At 34.9% G+C, this 20,748-nt stretch overlaps 1 protein-coding gene across 3 annotated transcripts in view; it reads right to left on the minus strand.

The window, feature by feature from the left end:
- Positions 1-20,194, minus strand: part of uqcc1 (ubiquinol-cytochrome c reductase complex assembly factor 1) — a 47,282-nt gene extending 27,088 nt beyond the window's left edge. For 2 of the 3 annotated variants that reach the window (NM_001076755.1, XM_087256103.1), the window contains 6 exon segments: positions 6,548-6,656; positions 9,203-9,260; positions 9,588-9,660; positions 12,880-12,987; positions 17,469-17,579; positions 20,037-20,194. In NM_001076755.1, the coding sequence (NP_001070223.1) occupies positions 6,548-6,656; positions 9,203-9,260; positions 9,588-9,660; positions 12,880-12,987; positions 17,469-17,579; positions 20,037-20,111 (534 nt within the window). In that variant the 5' untranslated portion in view covers positions 20,112-20,194. 3 annotated transcript variants of the gene reach the window in all.
- Positions 20,195-20,748: the final 554 nt, after the last annotated feature.

The raw sequence follows: 20,748 nt of genomic DNA on the forward strand, positions 1-20,748 counted from the left end.
CTGGTAAATGACATTCTAAGTCGATCTCTCTCTTTTGCATTTTGTAGTCCTGTATTTATACCATAATAATCTGCTAGTGTTTGCTTTGCTTCGTTTTTTTTTTTTTTGGTTAATTATTGTGAAATCCCGATTGCAACAGAGAAAAATTTAGAAATCTTTCTAGACTGAAGGCATTTTCAAGCAGTTCAGCCTTATAATCTTAAAATGTGAGCAAAATCCCCTGTTTTGTTATTATTTTAGACATTACGCAAGAGAATCATTCAAATACTAGCTCTATCGTGACATTGGTGAATTAGCAAGGGTTTCTGCTGTTCTAATGTCAACTGCAGATGGGATTAAATGGTAGAAGAAAGTAGTTCATCTGTATATATATATATATATATGTATATATATATATATATATATATATATATATATATATATACACATACATACATACATACATACATACATACATACATACACAAAAACAGACACACACACGCACACACACGCACGCACGCACACACACACACGCACGCATTTTTTTTTTAACAATTTAAAGAACCTCTAGTGTTTTCTATGAATGTTACACAAATAAAGAACTGTTATTTGTAACAGTGGTTCATGGTGCATTTGCACGTTTCTCAATACTTCAGTCAATCTAATTGCACGAAAAAGCCAACCAGTATATAAATAATAACCTCAGCTTTTGTGTTCAACAGAAGAATTAAAGTCAAGCAAGTTTGGAATGACATAAATGATGAGGAGATTCATATTTGGCTGAATTATTAGTTTAAACACTGCTTCCCAAACCCCCAGCGGTGCACGTTTTGGATCCGTCCCTAATCTGACACATCCATTTGAGTTCTTGGAGTCACTACTAAAGAGCTGATGAGTTGAATCAGGTGTGTTTGATAAGGCTGACGTACAAAATGTGCCATGCATTTCTGGCACACCAGGACCACAGTTAGGAAATACTGGATTTACTGACATTTTTACAGACGGATTAGAAGTTACAAATTTAGCTCCACGTTGTGTTGCTTATGTTGAATCAACTGCACATTTTTTAATACCAACTAGTCAGCATAATAATGCAAATAGCCATAAACACTTTAAAATACTTAGCCTTCTTAAGGGTATTTAGAGTCTATCTAATTTGATGTTAAAAAGGTAAACGTCCTATTATATATACTATTAAATGTCCTATTAGGTAAAAGTCCAACTATAAACTTGACACCGCTGAGGTAGAACGTAAATGTCATTGTAAAATGGCTTTAACATTATTTGTGAATTTGTAAATATTTAATGCAAAAATTGTTGAGGTCATCCTAAAGTACTGCATGATAAGTCAACATATAGATTATTGTGACAGGCCTAAAGTCAAAGATGTCCATTAGAAAGATTCCAGCATTCCTGGAACTGATTCCAATTCCTTATTCTAGAACTGATGGATACAATTCTAAGAACCGATTCCTCACTTTTGGTTATTGGACATAAAAGTGGGCTTCTTATAAATATGAAAAAAGAAAATAAGATACTGGCAACTGTTTAAATAACTTGTATATATCCTCCACAACATCATAACTGAACACGCAAGGCACAACATCTAATTTGCTCAGACCACATTTTGCTATTGCACACAGTTTTCCTTCAGATCTCTCTGTGAACAAAGCTTTCTCTATCCCCAAGTCTAAGCCATAAAACCTAAGAGCTGTTCCCTCAAATCAACAAACTACTCGATGACTTAAAACAGCTAATACTGACAGTCAAATGAAAGCTGTCGACAATTGGCTCACCAACAGCCCTAGCATGACAGGTTATAACGACTGATTAGCACATCGATAGTTTGAGCTGGTTTAAGCAAACTAGTTATGCAAATTATTATGTAGATCACTGCTGTTACAGTATGTACTCTCTCTCGTTCTATATATAATATACAGTGTTCAGCATATATGAGTACACCCCTCAAACAGACCTCTCATTTACTTGTCTATTTTCTATATTATGCTTAACAATTTTATACTGGATTAGTCCATACCAAAAGCCAAAAACAGAACAGAAAAAAAATCAAGAGTAAGAAAAACAAATAATAATAATAACAACATCTGTAGTTTGTAATAATTTTTTGCAACAACTCATTTGAATTTAAATGTATTATCTTACAAGGAGTATAAGTATCTTGGCACAATCTTTGATACCACATTAAAACTCCAGCAGAACTCAGAAGCTGTTACTAAGAAAGTGCATCAGAGATTGTATGTTCTTAGGAAACTAAACTCTTTCTGTGTAGAACATACACAGAACTTTTTATACTACCTATACTAAGTGTATATTACGCTTTTCCTTTTTATGCTGGTTCTCCTCACTTTCCGTTAGAGACAAAAACCGCCTTCAAAGCTTAGTTAAGACTTGCTTTAAGATTATTCAGCCTGATCTCACGAGAAAACGTAAGTATTTTACATTTTGGCAGTTTAGTGGCTAATTGGTACGAATTCGTACGATTTCAGTCGTACGAAATGATATGATTTTAAAAAGGAGGCGTGGCACCTAACCCCTCCCCTAACCCCAACCGTCATTGGGGGATGAGCAAATCGTACTAAATTGTACAAATTAGATCGTACGAATTCATAGGAATTAGCCACTAAATGAAAAAGTTACGAATTGCCGTGAGATTGTGTTGGATCATTGGTTTGCCTCTGCGGAGTCTAGGAGAGCTACATGAACAGCAAATGATGAGGAAATTTAAAGCATGATAGGAGATGATTCTCATCTTCTAAAGCCTTTTTTTGTACTGTTGCCCTATGAAAGAAAGTTTAAAACAGGGGTGTCAAATGTATGGCCAGATCAGGCCCGCAAACGGGTTTATTCCGTCCCGCAAGATGATTCTGTAAACTATAAAAATGAGCTGCAATTTTTCAATAAAAGAAACTGCTGTTCCAATTGAGTCCAATTGCAAACTGTTAAATTCATCCAATCCAAAAGCCGGAATCAGCATCAGTTTGACAGCCTTCTCAGACAGAAAGACAACATATATGCCCGGCCATACTACACTGACTTTTTCTCACAAGAAAACGTAACTACTTTACATTATGTCAATTTAGTGGCTAATTCGTTCAGAGTTCAGTCGTATGAAAATGTACAATATAAAAAAGGAGGCTGGCACCCAACCACAACCCTAAACCCAACCATCACTGGTGGATTAGCAAAACATACTAAATTGCACGAATGACATCGTACGAATTCATATGCATTAGCCACTAATTAAAAAGTTACAAATTGCCATGAGATCGTGTTGATCACAGGCTACAGATTTATGTTTTATGTTGATTGAATTAAAACAAAGAAAACTATCTGAAGTTGTTGTTTTAGGTTATATGTACCATGATTTTACTGGTCCTGCCCACTTAGGAACAGAATTTCCTCCATGTGGCCCCTGAGCTAAAATGAGTTTGACACCTCTGCTTTAGAAGCATTAAATTCTCTTCTAACAGATATAAATTCACCTATGTGCCTGAGGCAATAAGGCTTTATAACCTTATATTTTAGCAAGTTTTAAATTTTTAACGTATGGGTCGTTCCTTATTGCTGTTTTTTTGTAGTATTTATTTATGAAATTATGAGGCATGCTAGACTGTGTTTTTAATATCGTTTGTAAGTGATTTGTCCCTTTATGTGTTTGTTGTAGCATGATGCTATTGCCTTAATTTAATTTAAAGTTAAACTTAAAACTAGCTTTTTCTAAAGATGTTAAGGGACCAAACACTCATTTTTATTAATCCTTATATCTATTAAATTAAATGCATATATAATAAATATAAAATATAAAATAAATATATATATAACATTTTTTTCATTTGAAAAAAAGATCATATTTGTTGATGCATTTGAACAAAACAGATTTATTGAACAGACAGATTTAATAAAATAATATTTTAGTCATCAAATGTCTTTAAAAAAGAAAGAATACATTTTAATTCATGCTAAATATTGCAACAAAATTAGAAGCTGCTAAATTTCAACAAAACTGTACATATATTCAAATTCTCTCGATTTTTTTTCTCTTTTTTAATTAAAATGTAATTTTTTCCCTAACATAAATTTGGGCTACTAATTTTTGGATTGTTGTTGCAAGTTATTTTGTTAGATTAGCTTTGACTTGATCTAATGCAAGGGTGTTCAAACTCGGTCCTGGAGGGTCGGTGTCCTAGAGAGTTTAGCTCCAACCCCCAATCATACCTGAACCAGCTAATCAAGCTTACTGGACATAATAGAAACTTCCTTGCATGTGTGTTGAAGCAAGTTGAAGCTAAACTCAGCAGGACACCGGCCCTCCGGGACCGAGTTTGGACATCCCTGATCTAATGTATATGCACAAATATAATATTGTAAAGCACCCTATAGCAAATATTAATTTAAAAGAGATACTTATGAGGGGTGTACTCATATATGCTTAGCACTGTATATATAGTTAAAGTCAGAATTGTTAGCTCCCCTTTATATTTTTCCCCCAATTTCTGTTTAATGAAAAAAAAAAAAATTCTAACACATTTCTAAACTTAATAGTTGTAGTAACTCAAATATTAGGTGTTTTTCAAGAAACTAGTATTCAGCTTAAAGTGACATTTAAAAGGCTAACTAGCTTTAACTAGGTTAATCAGGCAAGTAAGGATAATCAAGGAAATCATTTAATAGCGAAAGTTTGTTCTGTAGACAATCGGAAAATAAAATTGCTTAAGGGGGCCAATAATATTGACCTTCAAATGGTTTTAAAAACAATTAAAAACTGCTTTTATTCCAGCCGAAATAAAACAAATAAGACTTTCTCCAGAAGAAAAAATAATATAGGAAATACTGTGAAAAATTCCTTGCTCTGTTAAACTTCATTTGGGAAATATTTGAAAAAGAAAAAGGGCTAATAATTTTGACTTTAGATGGCATGCACAAATCTGAACCATGCTGTATTTGTTCTTTAAAGCAATACTAATTCAGTCGTACTGTTAAGACGGAAGGTAGAAGAGATGGGGGACGTCAACAAAGAGAAGTGTGGGGAAAGAGAGAGCGATTTGTGTTTTCACAGCTGGGCTGAAGTCTTGTTCCCACCCTTTCTGACAGCAGTTCCCCTAAGGCGCCTTGTGTTGGCTTCCTCTCAAACACACACACACACACACACACACATACACACACACACACACACATATATATATATATATATTTGTGCACGCTCGGCACAGCAGAAGCATGTCATCTTTACTGACCTTGAAGAGATTTAAACACCTTTTGCTACTCTGCTGGACAGCAATCAGCTCCAAATGCCTCCACAGTCTGTAGAGCATAATAACTACATCCTAAAGTCTGAGCTTGTGTGTGTGTGTGTGTGTGAGCAATATTTCACTGTATATGCTTATAATTTCACCATTTTTCAACATATCCAAACAACAGGCCTGATCACCAGACATTTCACATGCTAAAACATTTGGCAGAGAAAATCTCTGCCTTTTTTATTTTCCGAGACAGAAAGTAGTTAGTGTTTGATTCATGAGGCTTGCTGATAGGCTCTGATCCCAAACAGTATCTGGGCTCTTAAAACGTCTGGATGTCACTAGATTAGATATATTGAGAACAAACTGGAAACAAATGATGCAGGAACGTCTCTTTTCTCTGACATCGGTTTTGTTGGGATTTTTTTGCTTAAAGGGGACATATTATGGCGCTTTTTACAAAATGTATAAGTCACTGATGTCCCTAGAGTGTGTATGTGAAGTTTCAGCTCAAAATACCACACAAATAATGGTATACAAGTGTTTGAAACTGCCCCTTTTAGGCTTTGATACACATTGAGCTGTTTTGGTGACTGTTGCTTTAAATACAAATGAGATTGTTCCTTTAGGCCACATTTTAAAAGGGGGCGGAGCTATAAACGTCTGTGTGTCAGCATAGAAGCAAATTAAAAACTGTAGGGCTGTTTATGCAAATGGGGGAGAGATGGTCACTAATAGGCTGGGCTTTCCCCCCTCATGACACGTACAAAGGGACAATGTCAATCAATGTGTTTGATCAAGTGTTATTATTAAAAATAGATTTTATTAAGTTTTACCATTATATGCAGGCTAAATTTACACATTGTTGGAACACAACTGTTTAAACTCGTTATAAAAGTTGTTTTGTATAATAGGTCTCCTTTAATATGTTTTTATTCGTCCAATAGACAACAATAGGCCAGGCGACATCTAGTGTATATATCTATGGGCTAAACTAAGGTCTTCTCTTTCCAACACAAAAATGAGAAGGTTGACTTAAAGAAACAGCGGCAGGGAAATGAACATGAATATTATGTTGGCATATGGCAACATCATGCGGCAGAGGGTTAAGATCTAAAATTTGGAACTGATGTGTTGGTTTGCTGGTCAATTGACCATGTTATCAGTCAAAAACAGTCAATTATGAAGATGGCAGATGTTGGTCTATTACTACTGTGGATAACAAAACACAAAAAGAACAAACATACTACCAGAAAGGTGTTTTTTTTTAAAGGCAGAATGGTTGAACACACATACTGTACACTTACTCCCATAATCTTGCTCCTCTGCTCCACATCCTCCCACATGGAGTGGACGATGTAACGGCACATGTATTTCCCAGCTCGGCCTTCCTGCCGCATCCGGACCAGACACATCCTATCAGAACACAGCAAAGAAGAGATCAGAGCTGAATAATCACAGCCTGACAAACTAAGAGTCAACGCTATGCTGTTCTCTATCAGGAAAAAACTTTAGACATCAACCAGATAACACTTACACAAAGAGGAATAGTCTGAGATAAATAGACAGCCTCTGTGGTCTGCTGCTGATTGCTAAATTAACTCTTGCTTTTAAACACATTGAATTAATTGAAATTACTTTAGGAAACCATGACGATTATTAGAATATTAATATTAAAGGTGCAGTAGGTGATTGTCTTCAGAAACATATGTTGTTGTGCTGGTTGAAAGTCTCTTCGCAGTCTAATAGTAATGATTAAAGTAAATGATCTAAATGTATTTATATGTATGTTTATTTTTTGGGTAAGGCATAAAACTAAAAAATGTTCATCCAATTAAATAGAGTCTGGACGACATCTCCCATAATTACGATAAGTAGCTCAAAATGTCTGTTAGCAAATGCAGATTTTAACAACAGCGCAGCCTTTTGTACGCAGCTCTGCTGACCGCTGATTGTGCGCGCATGCAAAACTCTTTAAAAACCTGAATCAATATTGGAGTTGCCTTTGCACGCCGGAGAAAGGAAGACACAATATCTGAAGGATTTCTCTTAGACAGGTAATGTTCTGTTTTAAAACTGTTTTAGCTTCACGCAAAGCTGATGTAACCTTAAATGTTGTTGTTACAAATGGGCTATATCTTAACAGAAGTGTTGTTCAGCCACTAAAATCTTCCGGTGAAAGATTGATAAGATTATTTTCAGTTTCATAAGGGACCTTTTACAGCATTAATAACGTAGGTTTTAATTACTTTAACAACAAAACACATGTAAATACTGCTATTCCGCCTAGTCTCTCCCTATATTGTTTACCATGCAACTCTAAATATTTGCTCTGGAATAGCATGTCTGTTTGGCTTAATTATAAGTGTAATTCCTGCACGCCGCTGGACAAGCACTTGTTGCTTTTAACACATGAGAGAGGGTTCTATTGCTGTCATCTTTAATGTGCGCGTGCCCGTGTTTCAGGAGGCGTGGCTCTGGAGGGACTGTGATTCAGAGATTTATGCTAAGCTGTTAGCATTGTGGAAGATCACCTACTGCACCTTTAAATACAATAGTTCTAGGTCACCAATCACATTTGATAATATAGAAAGAGGAAAATTTTGGATATGGAAAAAAAAGACATAATTACTAAGCAATAGACTATTAACTAATCGAATAAGCTTGGACAAAAGAGGAAGTCAATGAAATAAAAAATAATTTTAAAATTCTTGCAATTAATGTAGATGTGACACGGTGGCTCAGTGGTTGGCACTGTCGCCTCACAGCAATAAAGTCGCTGGTTCAAGCCCCGGCTGGGTTTTCTCCAAGTGCTCCGGTTTCCCCCACAGTCCAAACACATGCGCTATTGACCTTATTCTAAAATGCGGAAGTGGCCTGTTTTCGCGATTGTCTTAGAACTTCCGTTTCAGTTGCCTATGGGAGAAATGACTAGGAATAATAAACGGCAAAAAACGGTCAAACTACTTGCTCTACAAATAAATGTTTGCATGACTATACAGACCAAGTAGAATAATATAATAATAAAATATCAACTGCAACATCAAACAGCAGTTTTTAATGTCTAAATATGAATGGAAGTGAATGAGACCGGAAGTCTCGTGCCAAAAAGATTCAAATGGCTGTGCCTGCTCGTCCGTGGAGATAAGGGTGAATAGGCGAGTTGAATAAATTAAATTGGCCACAATGTATGTGTGTGAATGAGTGTGTATGGAAATTTCCCATTGATGGGTTTGAAGGCTAAAAGGGCATCGGCTGTGGTAAACATATGCTGGATAAGTTGGCGGGTCATTCCGCTGTGACAACCCCAGATTAATAAAGGGATTAATTTGAACAAATTAAATCACAACATCAACTTCATTTAAATGCAACAGGGTTGTTTGTTTTATTGCTTCAACTTAGTTAATTTTATTTATTTATTATTTTTTTTTTTTATTGATTTTTTTATGTTCAGTGAGAGAATCCTAGCATGTGATGGGCTGAACAAGTGCACTGAATTCAGGTTGAAAGTGAGATGGACATGTGATGTAAAGATCATCACTGAGAGAGGATATGTATCTGCATTTGTGAAATCGTTAATCTAAGGTAATCAGTTGACCTTTATTACTGTGTAATTTCATACAAAGTGTGAAGCTGCCTGGACGGTTCTTGTCACTTACTCGTGATTCGCTGAGTGTGACATCCCACATGTGCATCCCTTTCAATTTGTGCACTGAACAGGCGCGTCTCCATTTTAAATAACGAAATTGAAAACGCAGAAGGCGGTATATGTGAAAGTCCTTATTTGTTGACTGATATCATATCCTGTGCATTGCAAGGCCCTGTTTGCAGTGGAATTTAAATTAAATAAATGCTTCAGCCGATCAAAGAAGTCCAGTGGGCCTAAAAATGCCCAGGTCTGTACTAGATGAATAGCAATCAACTTGTAGCCTTGCTTAGCAAAACAGCGACCAAAAACTCACCAAACATGAAGCTGTGCCACCAAGAACCAAGAGTTGAGCGTGTCAGGCAGTGAGCATTCTGGGTAGAAACAGAGGGAACAGAGGACATCATCAGGGAGGGAGAAGAAGAAAACATAACATGTAGCCAAACCAATGCAAACTTGGGCTCCGATTCCAAAACCGCTATTGGGTTTACACCTGTTTTTTCCTCAGCTAAAGAAAACAACATAACACAGCTGTAAAGTGCCACATAAATCTTTCAGGTGCTGCTGAAAAGGTCCCTTTACGCTCGTTTTACCATTTGGGATAAAGAGAAGGGTGTTTAGGAGTTCTTCAAAAAAATTTAAATGAGCATGACATAAGACTCATAAGGCCATAATGTGGTCTCAGTGTAAAAAATACTTACTTTCAAAAAATTCGTCATAGTTGATTCTTTCTACACAGCATGTGTACATGCGCAAGGCGGCGATCTTAATTTTCTGCAAAAGAAAAACACATGATCAAAAAGTCACTCATTAAATCCACTAATTTAAACTACGCTGAACTGAACTTCAACTTTGAAAACTGGACCTGGACTTGATTTGCTAGAACTTCCATGTTAAGCTGCTTTTGACACAATCTACATTATAAAAGCGCTATAGAAGTAAAGTCGAACTGAATTAAATAAATTGTGATCAAAAGCAGAAACTGATCAAATTGGGAAAGGCGCAGTGGCGTTCACATTTTTGATCTGATCGACTGCCCCAAAATGAGGCAGACGTGCAGAAGGATTTTTAGACAGCTGCGATGCTGATGACGGGAACATGGAAGATCATCTCAGACTTCCCAAAGTGTGGCCCCGCTTTTAACACAAAACAGGTAACCGTATGAGATGAAGTCATCAGCCAGCAGCCAACCTTCACTTCAAGGTGTGGACACAAGAAAAATACACTAAATCAGAAGGAAACGATTAATTGTAAATATTTTGTTCATATTTTAAGTCATCAAAGTTGGGTACACTTAAAAAGCAGTGAAGAGTACCACAAATTGCATTTTAATTTACTCAAATAAAAAAAGAAAAACTTGCCTTTATGACTCTCTCTTTAAAAAAAAAAAGACTAATATAATCAGAAACCTGTAACTTTGTTTGAAAAATATATAAAAAAAGACATTTTCTGAGAAAACTGCATGCAGTACCACTTTATAGTAGGGCTGTGCGATTTGGGGAAAATATCTAATTTTGATTTTTTTGACAGATATTGCGATTTTGATTTGCAATTTAATTTTGTAGCCAAGCTTCAGCTCAATAACCTGTATTGCAGCTTCTTACTGCTAAAATGCAGTGATTCTTAGTTTAAAAAAGGAACTTAAAAGATATAAACTTATGTTAGCAAACAACTCTGAAATTGTAATTTACTGTTGCTTGTTACTAGATTGAGTGTGACTGGCAGTACTTTTAGCCAAATTTGTTTGCACGACGCTCCTCATACAACAACCTGTGGTGCTTTCAATGTGCTGGTCGTTGTATTTCCTCGTGCTGTGGCAACAATTCTGTGACAGCTCTTACAAATGACCTGGTTTTCTTTAGTGTTTGTGACTTTGAAACCAAGTTATTTACATATTACTGACGTGCTGTATTCCTTTGATTTTAATTAGTCTATTAATGCTTCTGAAGTGGCAGATCCCATCAACCCACTCGTCCGTGCTTTTCTGTTTGTTTGTTTGTTTGTTTGTTTTTTATTGTGGGCTTCCGCATAGTTTGGTTGCGCAATTCTGATTGGGCAGAGCAAAAGTGTGCTTACTTAATTGGCTAGTAAAACTGTCACACACAAACGGCAGTCACGCATTTTCTCTAGGTGGGGGAAGTTAAATAATATATATTTCATATCGCAGCTTCTTGCAATTAACTAACTGCAACGTTTCAAATTGGGATTACGATTCGATCTTAATTAATTGCATCACCCCACTCTATACGCACTCGAGATTAATATGAGATTTGGCAAAGTGAGCATGTTACATTCCCTTTAAATTTACTGTCCCTCCCAAAGATGCTGCATTAGAAACACCTAGATTATGCAATGCATTTTCAATTACGTGATGCAGTTTCAAGAGAAACAGAATATTAAATGAGAAATCAGTGGTCTGAATGATGGTAGTAAAGTCGGTATTTCATTCAGAAAGATCAGAAAAAGGGTTTTAGAAGAGTTATTACAACTTAACAGATGCCTTCTTCTCACCATTTCTGTTTGTTGTCAAAACTGACAGCTGGAAGGGCGTGGTTAAGTATGTTAGCCACGCCCAACACAGCAAAATCATGTAATCTGAGAATTTAACTGAAACCAAACAGCTCATATTTTACTTAAAGATTACAACAGCAAACAATTTTTCCTCTTAATGACATGCACAGATGAATTGTTCACCACATAACTACCAATGTGAGCTAACAAAATCATATGGTTAGTTTGATATTATGTGTACTTTAAACACTTTCAAGGATTTAAGATGCTGATGATTGGTAAAACATGACCACCATCTAGTGAGAAGGATCTATTGTAGATGAAAAAAAATATTTGACACCAATGTGTAAAAAATATGGTTCTTAATGCATAAGTTAATTTAAAAAGAACCATTTATTATGTTCTTAATTTGTGCATTTCTTGTGCATCTTTAAGCAAAACACATTACAGATTTATCTCAATTCTTGCATGAAATAATGTGGGTCAAAGACATCTGAAATCTGCATAATAAGATAAGTGTGTAAAAACAAAACTATATCAAAACATTTTTAAAAACCCATTTAAATTGTTTATTAATATATATATATATAATATATATATATATATATATATATATATATATATAAATATATATATATATATATATATATATATATATATATATATATATATATATATATATATATTTATTATTAATATATATATATATATATATATATATATATATATATATATATATATATATATACATATATATATATATATATATATATATATATATATATATATATATACACATATATATATATATATATATATATATATATACACATATATATATATATATATATACACATATATATATATATATATATATATATATATATATATATATATATATATATATATATATATATATATATATACATATACATATATATACATATATATATATATATATATATATATATATATATATATATATATATATATATATATACATATACATATATATATATATATATATATATATATATATATATATATATATATATATATATATATATATATATATTTTTTTTTTTTTTTTTTTTTTTTTTTTTTTTTATAGACATTCCTTCCAAACAGGACATGTTAGATCTCATGCCAACTCATAACTTTTTGATTTAGTGGCTAATTATTATGAAATTGTACGATCTCATTCATACATTTTAGTACATTCTGCTCATTTTCCAATGACAGCTGGGTTTAGGGGTGATGTTTGGTCCCCCGCCTCCTTTGAAAAATCAAACATTTTCATTCAAATTGGCAACTAAACTGACATTGTAAAAAAAAAGTTGTTTCCTCATGAGAAGAAACATGATTTAAAGCGGCATTTCACTTTTATTACACTCTGATGCTTGAAAATACCTTTTCATCTTGACTAACAAATACCAAATGTCATCTACTGCTTAGAAGCACTGGATGAGAGGCTTTATTTACCCATTTGTTGTATTTGAGGGGTCCGGTGAAGCCCATGGCCTCAATCATTTTGGTGAAGGCTCCCACCTCTTCATCTGTGGTCTGCGGGGTCTCTTTAACAGTACACAGCTTCAAAACAGAACACAGAAATTCATTTAAAGCCATAATATAAAACAATGGCAAACTAATAGGCATCTTGCAAAGTAAACGCATGGTAAAAAGACAAACTCAGGTCACTCTCGTTGAAACATAATACATAACGGAATGCATTTAGAAAAAACAAACTCAGGTTACAAGACCAACTAAAGTTGAAGGACCTATAGAGTTCTTGTTTTTAATATTGGCAAACAGCCACTACAGTGTCAAATCCATCAGTTATTGATGTCTAAGATCAGCATTTCACAATAATTTCCCTGTAAATCTAAACTCTACCTGGGTACAGTTTATGGAGGTATCGCAATGTTCAGCTAGTTCCCTAAAGGCACTTCTATGAAGGCAATAAAACCTTTCCCGATGGATTTCCCACAAGATTTTTATGTTTTACTGCATTGAGTGGGATTTCTGGTAGACTAGAAGTTAAGTAGACTATAATCAGCACTTGCCCTTTGGGGTCGCACCGGGAGGAAATGATTATTGCCAACATATAACAAATGTCAAACCTCTGCACACTTTTGAGAATACATATTTCTTAAAATCTTTAAAACTGGTTCGAAATTGCAAAATCTGCAACTGAAATTAGTTCTGTCGAAAAATATGCTGTCAATACATTTATTCACATTTAAAATTATATTAGTTTTGAGTGTCCAGAGTTTCATTCATTCAGTCATTTCTTTTTGGCTATGTCCCTTTATTGAAATCAATGAACCACCAACTTATCCATATGTTTTATGCAGTGGCTGCCCTTCCGGCTGCAACCCATCACTGGGAAACACCCACACACTCCCATTCACACACATACACTACAGACACTTTAGCTTACCCAATTCACCTATAGCTCATGTCTTTGAACTTGTGGGGGAAATCAGAGCACCCGGAGGAAACCCACACGAACATAGGAAGAACATGCAAACTCCACACAGGAATGCCAACTGACCTAGCCGAGGCTCGAACCAGTGACCTTCTTGCTGTGCGGCGACATACTGCGTCACTGTGCCACCTGTGTCCAGGGGCCTCATGTATCAACGCTGCGTACGCACAAAAACTTTGCGTACGCCAGGTTTAATGCTCAGAATTGCTCACGTTTGGATTTACTAACGATGAACTGAACGTGGGAATGTGCGCAGCTCCACGCCAGCTTTATGGCTGGCGTACGCACATTTTTTGTGCGTGTTTGTTTTATTTCCATTGGCGACTCCTAGAGGCAGTTGTGTTAATAAATAAAATATGATGCACAGACTTATTAATGATTCCTACTTGTCTTTCTCGTGATAAATAGTTGGCAAAATCTGATATTTTGTGGGGGTAGGGGGTGGAAAGAAGAATGAGTTCATCAGACGCTGTATTCGAACCGAGTTCATGCTTGAACGTCTCAAAACATGTTGACATGCGTTTTACGAGTTGCGCCACTGAGACTGTTAAGGGTACTGCAACATTTTACACCTATAAATCTCACTATTTCTTTTTTTAATTCACTCAGTGCGATGTTCAGACCCAACTGTGTTAACCGCATCAGCTAAACTCTCCCACTCTATTTTTTTCTTTTGTTGTTAATTCCGGAGGACAAACTTGCAAATAACACCGCTTTTCTCCGGTCTACCTCTGAAAGCAGCACCTCCAATTCACATTCTGTTCAAAGTTTCTCTTTTTGCTTGCTTTTGCCGTTGCTTTTTCGTTGGGTTTTGCCAAAGTAGAGTCATTAGCATATTCATATGGGGGAGGAGGCAGGGAGGGGTTTTGTGCTCGTGCATGTTGCGCTCAGTTTCACGTTCATTCGGATGTACAAAAGAATATGCGTGAGATTCGGCGTACGCAGTGTTTCAAACATTTTAATTTTTTTATGCGCACGCACATTTACAGCTCTGTGCGTACGCAATGTTCTAGTATGATTTCCACGCAAGTCTTCATACATGAGGCCCCTGATGTTTTGGCAATATAATTCCCATGCCATTTGTGCGATTTGGATAGTTTAATTAACCACTCAATTTAATTAATTAGTCACTCAAAAATATAGATAAAAAAGTAAACAAACTTTCGCTATGATTGTGTTCACACTTGGTAGGTTTGGTTTGACTGAATTGAACTCTTGTGTGATTGCTCTATTAGTGCAATTACACTAATAGAACAATTTTTAAAAATTATATTTTGGAGGTATTGTTTCACCCTAAAATTTGGGCACTGGTAATGGCACTAACGAGCCTTGTTCACAACACATTGGGACACACTGGGTGTGACATGGGAACATCCTCATTTTACAACATAAAAACTGGAGTTTATAAACAGTGGAACTAATCATTTTCATATATTAATTTTAACACGTTTTAACAAATGCTTTGAAGCTAAATAAATTGATTATTTCATATACCAGCAACATTTCAACCACTAATAACGGGTAATAAATCGCACCAAAATGTATTGAAGGGTAAGTGAATTATAATAGCGAATACTTTTCTGTAACCGTAGTAGTGCTGTGCGTCATTTGTTTACCCTTTAAGGTGATGTACTGACTGACTGACAGGCTGACAGGTGCGTGATGCTTGAGGCCAGCAAACACGACGTATAGCCCTTTCACTTTACTTCAGGACACATTAATGCTACTCTGTAGGTCTATTAGAGACATTAATAAATATTCCTAGCAAATCTAATAAATGCTGGAGCTATACTGGTTACATAAACGCACTAAATCGCACATGAAGATCTGCGCGCTCTTGAAGCGGTTTATATTTGAGGGGGTGTGCAAGAAGTTTTGTGCACGAGCAGAGGAAATTGGTGCGCAAGCACAGAGATTCGCATGTCGTTGGCTATTACATAAATGCGATCCCGACTTCTAATACTACGCTCACAACATTTGTCACTAATATTATAACGCCACAGGTAGTTGGTAGATCTGTTTAAAAAAAATAGAGTAAACACTGTTCATATTTCACACTTTCAAACTTCCGTTAAGAGGGCATACATAGGGTGTATCAATGTGTCCTGATTTTCACAGTGCATTGTGGGACTTTACAGAATTATAACGTTTCAATGGAAGAAGTTTGAAATTGAGACAGCTCTTAAAATGGCTGGCGACCTGATCAGTGCACTGGCTATTGAATAAGGCTGCTGATTGAGACACACCCATAGTGTAATTTCCAATGTTTAAAGGCAAATTCTTACAAATTACAATCTGAATTGCTTGCTTTGTACAAAAAATTGAGAATTGCCAAGCTCTTAAGAATGAATAAGTCTAACAAATTATTGTTTGCTGGTGCGATTGGTCTATTAGTGCCATTAAATACTTAACACACCAAACAAGCAGATGAGAAACACGTAACAAATTCTGCTGCGATTCAAATGAAATAAGAAATCAATAATGACATCAGAATGAACCAAAAAAGCACAGAATGCATAAGCATACTTATTATTTTGTCATTAAAGTGGCAATGTTGCCCTGTGCAGTTCAGTACAAGCCAAGCAAGCGCATCTCCTGGCAGCAGATCTTTATTTGTGCACATAACAAGATTTCCCAGTGCTTCCTTCACACAATTAGTGCTGTATAAGTTGTCAGATTATAAAAAGCATGACATATACATATCCGCTTGTTAAGTGGTAACGTGTTGGTGATGAATGTAATACTGTTTCCGGGTCCAAGCTGCCACTAATTTGAGCACTTTTAATTCATATCACACATTAAAGTTAATTTCATATAAAGTCATAATGTACACAACAATCTCTGGGCTAGCTGCATAACAAATACCCAAATTTTAACAATTTATAAAAAAATGAATAACTTTCTGGACATTGTATATTAGGCATGGACATATATGTTGCGATCGTGATTTTCGAAAGTAATAAATCGCTTTGTAAACGTTTATTATTACCATTTCATGAGTCTCCCCATACAGTTGAATAGAGCGCTTGTACCCGGAAGCCGCTTCGCGTGACCTCACACTTGACAAGCGGATAGCTCATTCCAGGAATGCAGATACATTTCAACTATTTTACATTTATTTGCCTTAAACTGGAACGATATATAACAAATGTGTAATTTACAGTAACGTGGATCTTTTAATAATGCAACCTAAAGTAGATAATACTGGCGCAAATCCTTTTATCAAGCAGACTCATAACAACTTCATTTGAGAAGTTAGGATGTTGTGTAAATGAATGATAAAAAAGATAAACAAAGCAGATTTATTTTTACAACATTTTTTGCTCATGTTTTTCATATTTGAAACTTCAGGCATATCTACACACTAAAATAAGCCCTGTTTTCAGAAACTGTTCCGATTTGTGCAGACATTTCCAACCAAACTCTGACTGAAGGCCCATTTTATTATGATATTGTTCTCTCAGATGTAACTCTCATTACATTCTCATTACTGTAATAAAATGAAGACCTTATTTTATGATTCTAACTAGGTATGCACTGAGGATGAATTAGTTATAAATTGAAATAAAAAAACAGTCCATACCTCTCCTGTGCTGTGAAGAGCTCTGCATTGTGAATGAAAGGGGACTCCAGCATCCGCTGCTACACGGCAAGCCACCAAAGCCCTGGACTGACACACGACTTGTTCAATGGCCTGAAAAACAAACATATTCAACTTGACAAGTGCTTTGGCATTTTTTAAAATTAATTTGAGAGTTCTGATACCTGACTACTCTAAATTGTCTAAACGCAAGACTAGGCATGGGACTATAACTAGTTTCAAGGCTTACAGAAGTTTGGAAAAGTCACGGTTTTAAAACCATAAAAATATTCTGTTAATATGTTCCTGCTGTATACGCAGTAATATCGTGATATTTTAATCTAAGGTTGTCATACCATCAGAATCTTATACCGGCCTATGCCTAGGTAAGACACTGCAGGGAAAAAAAAATACACACAAAAACATACTTCCCCATTTAATTGATGACATTATAAGAATTGTACATAATTTGTAAGAGATTTCTGAAATATTGACATACATGTTTGGATATGCAAAAAATAAATGTGTGCTAATTTGCATACAATTAAGTTACTTAACACATTTTGTGATTTGTGAGCTTTCTAAAGTACACACAGGTTTGAATATGCTAATGAGAGTAAATGTGTGCTGATTTGCATACAATTAAAGGGAAAAGTCTGGACATTGTTTCAAATCTGAAACAAGGCAGAAAGTTCCAGTTTTGTTTTATTAGAGTTAAACGTTTCTTTCATTATATAACAGTTTCATTCATCCATGATTTAGATAATAGTGCAAACAACCAGAAATAAAAAATCAATGTTAAATGCTCCATATAATTTGTTAATTGATTACATTATACTAATTAAAAACATTTTGGTATTTATGAGATTTCTAATATATTAATATACACATTTGAATATGGAAATGAGATTAAATTTGTACTAATGTGCATACAATTTAAAAGCAAATACAGAATATTATCCTTTATATAATTCATTCATTGATTAAATTACACAAATTGAACACATTTTGGGATTTGTGAGATTGTTAAAATATTGACCAACACGTTTAAATATGCAAATAAGATTAAATATGTGATAATTTGCATACAAATAAAGCACAAAATCGGAACATTGTTTTAAATTAGGTTGAAAATTCCTGTCTTGTTTTATTAGAGTCAAATGTTTTTTTCAATATATTACGGTTTCATTTATCTATTCGCATAATAGTGCAAACAACCACAAATAAAAAATTCACAATGTTGAATGTTCCATAGAATTTGTTAATTGATTACATTATACGAATTGAACAGATCTAGGTATTTGTGAGATTTCTAAAATATTGACCTACATGTTCAAATTTGCAAATGAAATTAAATTAGTGCTAATTTGCATACAATTAAAGTACAAATTCAGAACATTGTTTCAAATCAGGTTGAAAATTCCTGTTTTGTTTTATTGGAGTGAAAAGTTTCTTTCATTATATGGAGTTAACTTGTTAACAATGGTTCGGCAGTGGAACCACGCCTCACTTTGTCTCCTTAACCAATCACCTACTCCCTGAAACTTATTAAAGGCAGACCAGCCCTCTAGCACTGTTCTTCTCGTTCATTCAAACTCACTCTCCCTCCTTCTATTTCCTCGCTTCCCATTCACAATCCTATAACCCTCTCTTCAGGCCAAGGTTGAATTGGGAGGTCCAATCACCCTACCAAAACACAACAGAGACGGTACCCCCACTCTAGGGCATCATCGTAGGAAGCCTGATCAACCTACCTACCTGTTCACTGTTTATCCTCCTACTTCCCTATCTCACTGTTCTTTTACCATCCCCTTCACCCCTACAATAAAGTCTAGCTCAATGTGTGGCGTGGTCCAAGCTGGTGAAATTACAGTTTCATTGAATTCTTGATTCGTTATATTAGAGTCAAAGGTTTGTTGTTTTTGAGAATCTTTTTTATCACTCCATAATTCAGAAAATAATGCAAACAACAAGAAAATAAAAATGTAAAAAATAAACAATGTTCTGTAGGGTAAAATATTCCATATAATGTGATAATTGCTTACATTACACAAATTGAACCCATTTTGGGATGTGTGAGATTTCTAAAACATTGACCTACACGTCTAAATATGGAAATAAGATGTGCTAATTTGCATAAAATAAACCACAAAATCCGTTCACGGTTTTAAATTAAGCTGGAAATTCCTGTTTTATTTTATTTGAGTCAAATGTTTCAGTAATTATATTAGTTCCATTGAATTCTTGTTTCATTATATTAGTATAGTCACAGGTTTTGTGATTACGAGAATCTTTTGTAATCACTCCATTATTCAGAAAATAGTACAGACAAGCAGAAGAAAATACACTTTCTCAATGTTCTGTATAATAAAATGTTCCTCATACAGGGCAATACAGGTTAGTTTACAGTAGCTCATAATTGTGCTGCAAAATATAGAACAGAATAACCCAAAACAACATTAAAATTACATTTTTAGCACGTATATAAGGATAAGGCTTTAAAATGGCTCCAATATCAAACCCTTCAGTGATGTTATTATCTTTTTAAGTACACATAATAATTAACGTTACCTTTCCGAGGACAGCTCTCGATGCTGAGGCGTTTATTAAGTGTCTAACGGCGGACTGCAGCGGTCGCCGATACATGATTCCGCTAAAGTCACAATAATAAAGTATTATTGTAACTATAAAGCAGGAATCAGTAACTGATACTTTCCTACACGTTTTGTAACAGTTTGTTTTCGTCCCTCCCCTTTTACAGCAATGTCAAAGCATCTGTCCCGCTCTTAAACCGCTCCGTGTGGAAATCAGAGCAGAGCAATGCAGAGCTGTGCTACATGGTTCCACACGAGAGAGTTTGTGGCAAATATTGGCAAAAAACCGCTTGATAAAGTATACGTTAGCTTTACCATCACTGCTCTTTGTGTTATCGTTGGCAAACACAATTAAGTGATCTACTACTCTTAATTTTAGTGTCTAAAATACATAGGAGCAGAGTGTGACTGCCGTCAACAATGTAGCACACTTGCATTAATTGGGTTAAAGTTGGTTTTTATATCAGCCCATTCGGACTTTTACCATCTTAATATAATTTCAGACAGGTATTTCTTGGTAATTCTAAATGGGGAAATCATATAGCAGCCAATGACTATCAAAGTACAACATTCACAGTCTATTAAATAGTGCTAATGTTGTTTTCAAGTCATATTTACATGATTACAGACCAAATATTTAGTATATCGTGGTAAACAATATAGGGAATATGTCACAAGTTATCACGTTG

The sequence above is a fragment of the Danio rerio genome, chromosome 6, assembly GCF_052040795.2.
Source record: "Danio rerio strain M-AB ecotype USA chromosome 6, GRCz13ab, whole genome shotgun sequence".
NCBI classification, from domain to species: domain Eukaryota; kingdom Metazoa; phylum Chordata; class Actinopteri; order Cypriniformes; family Danionidae; genus Danio; species Danio rerio.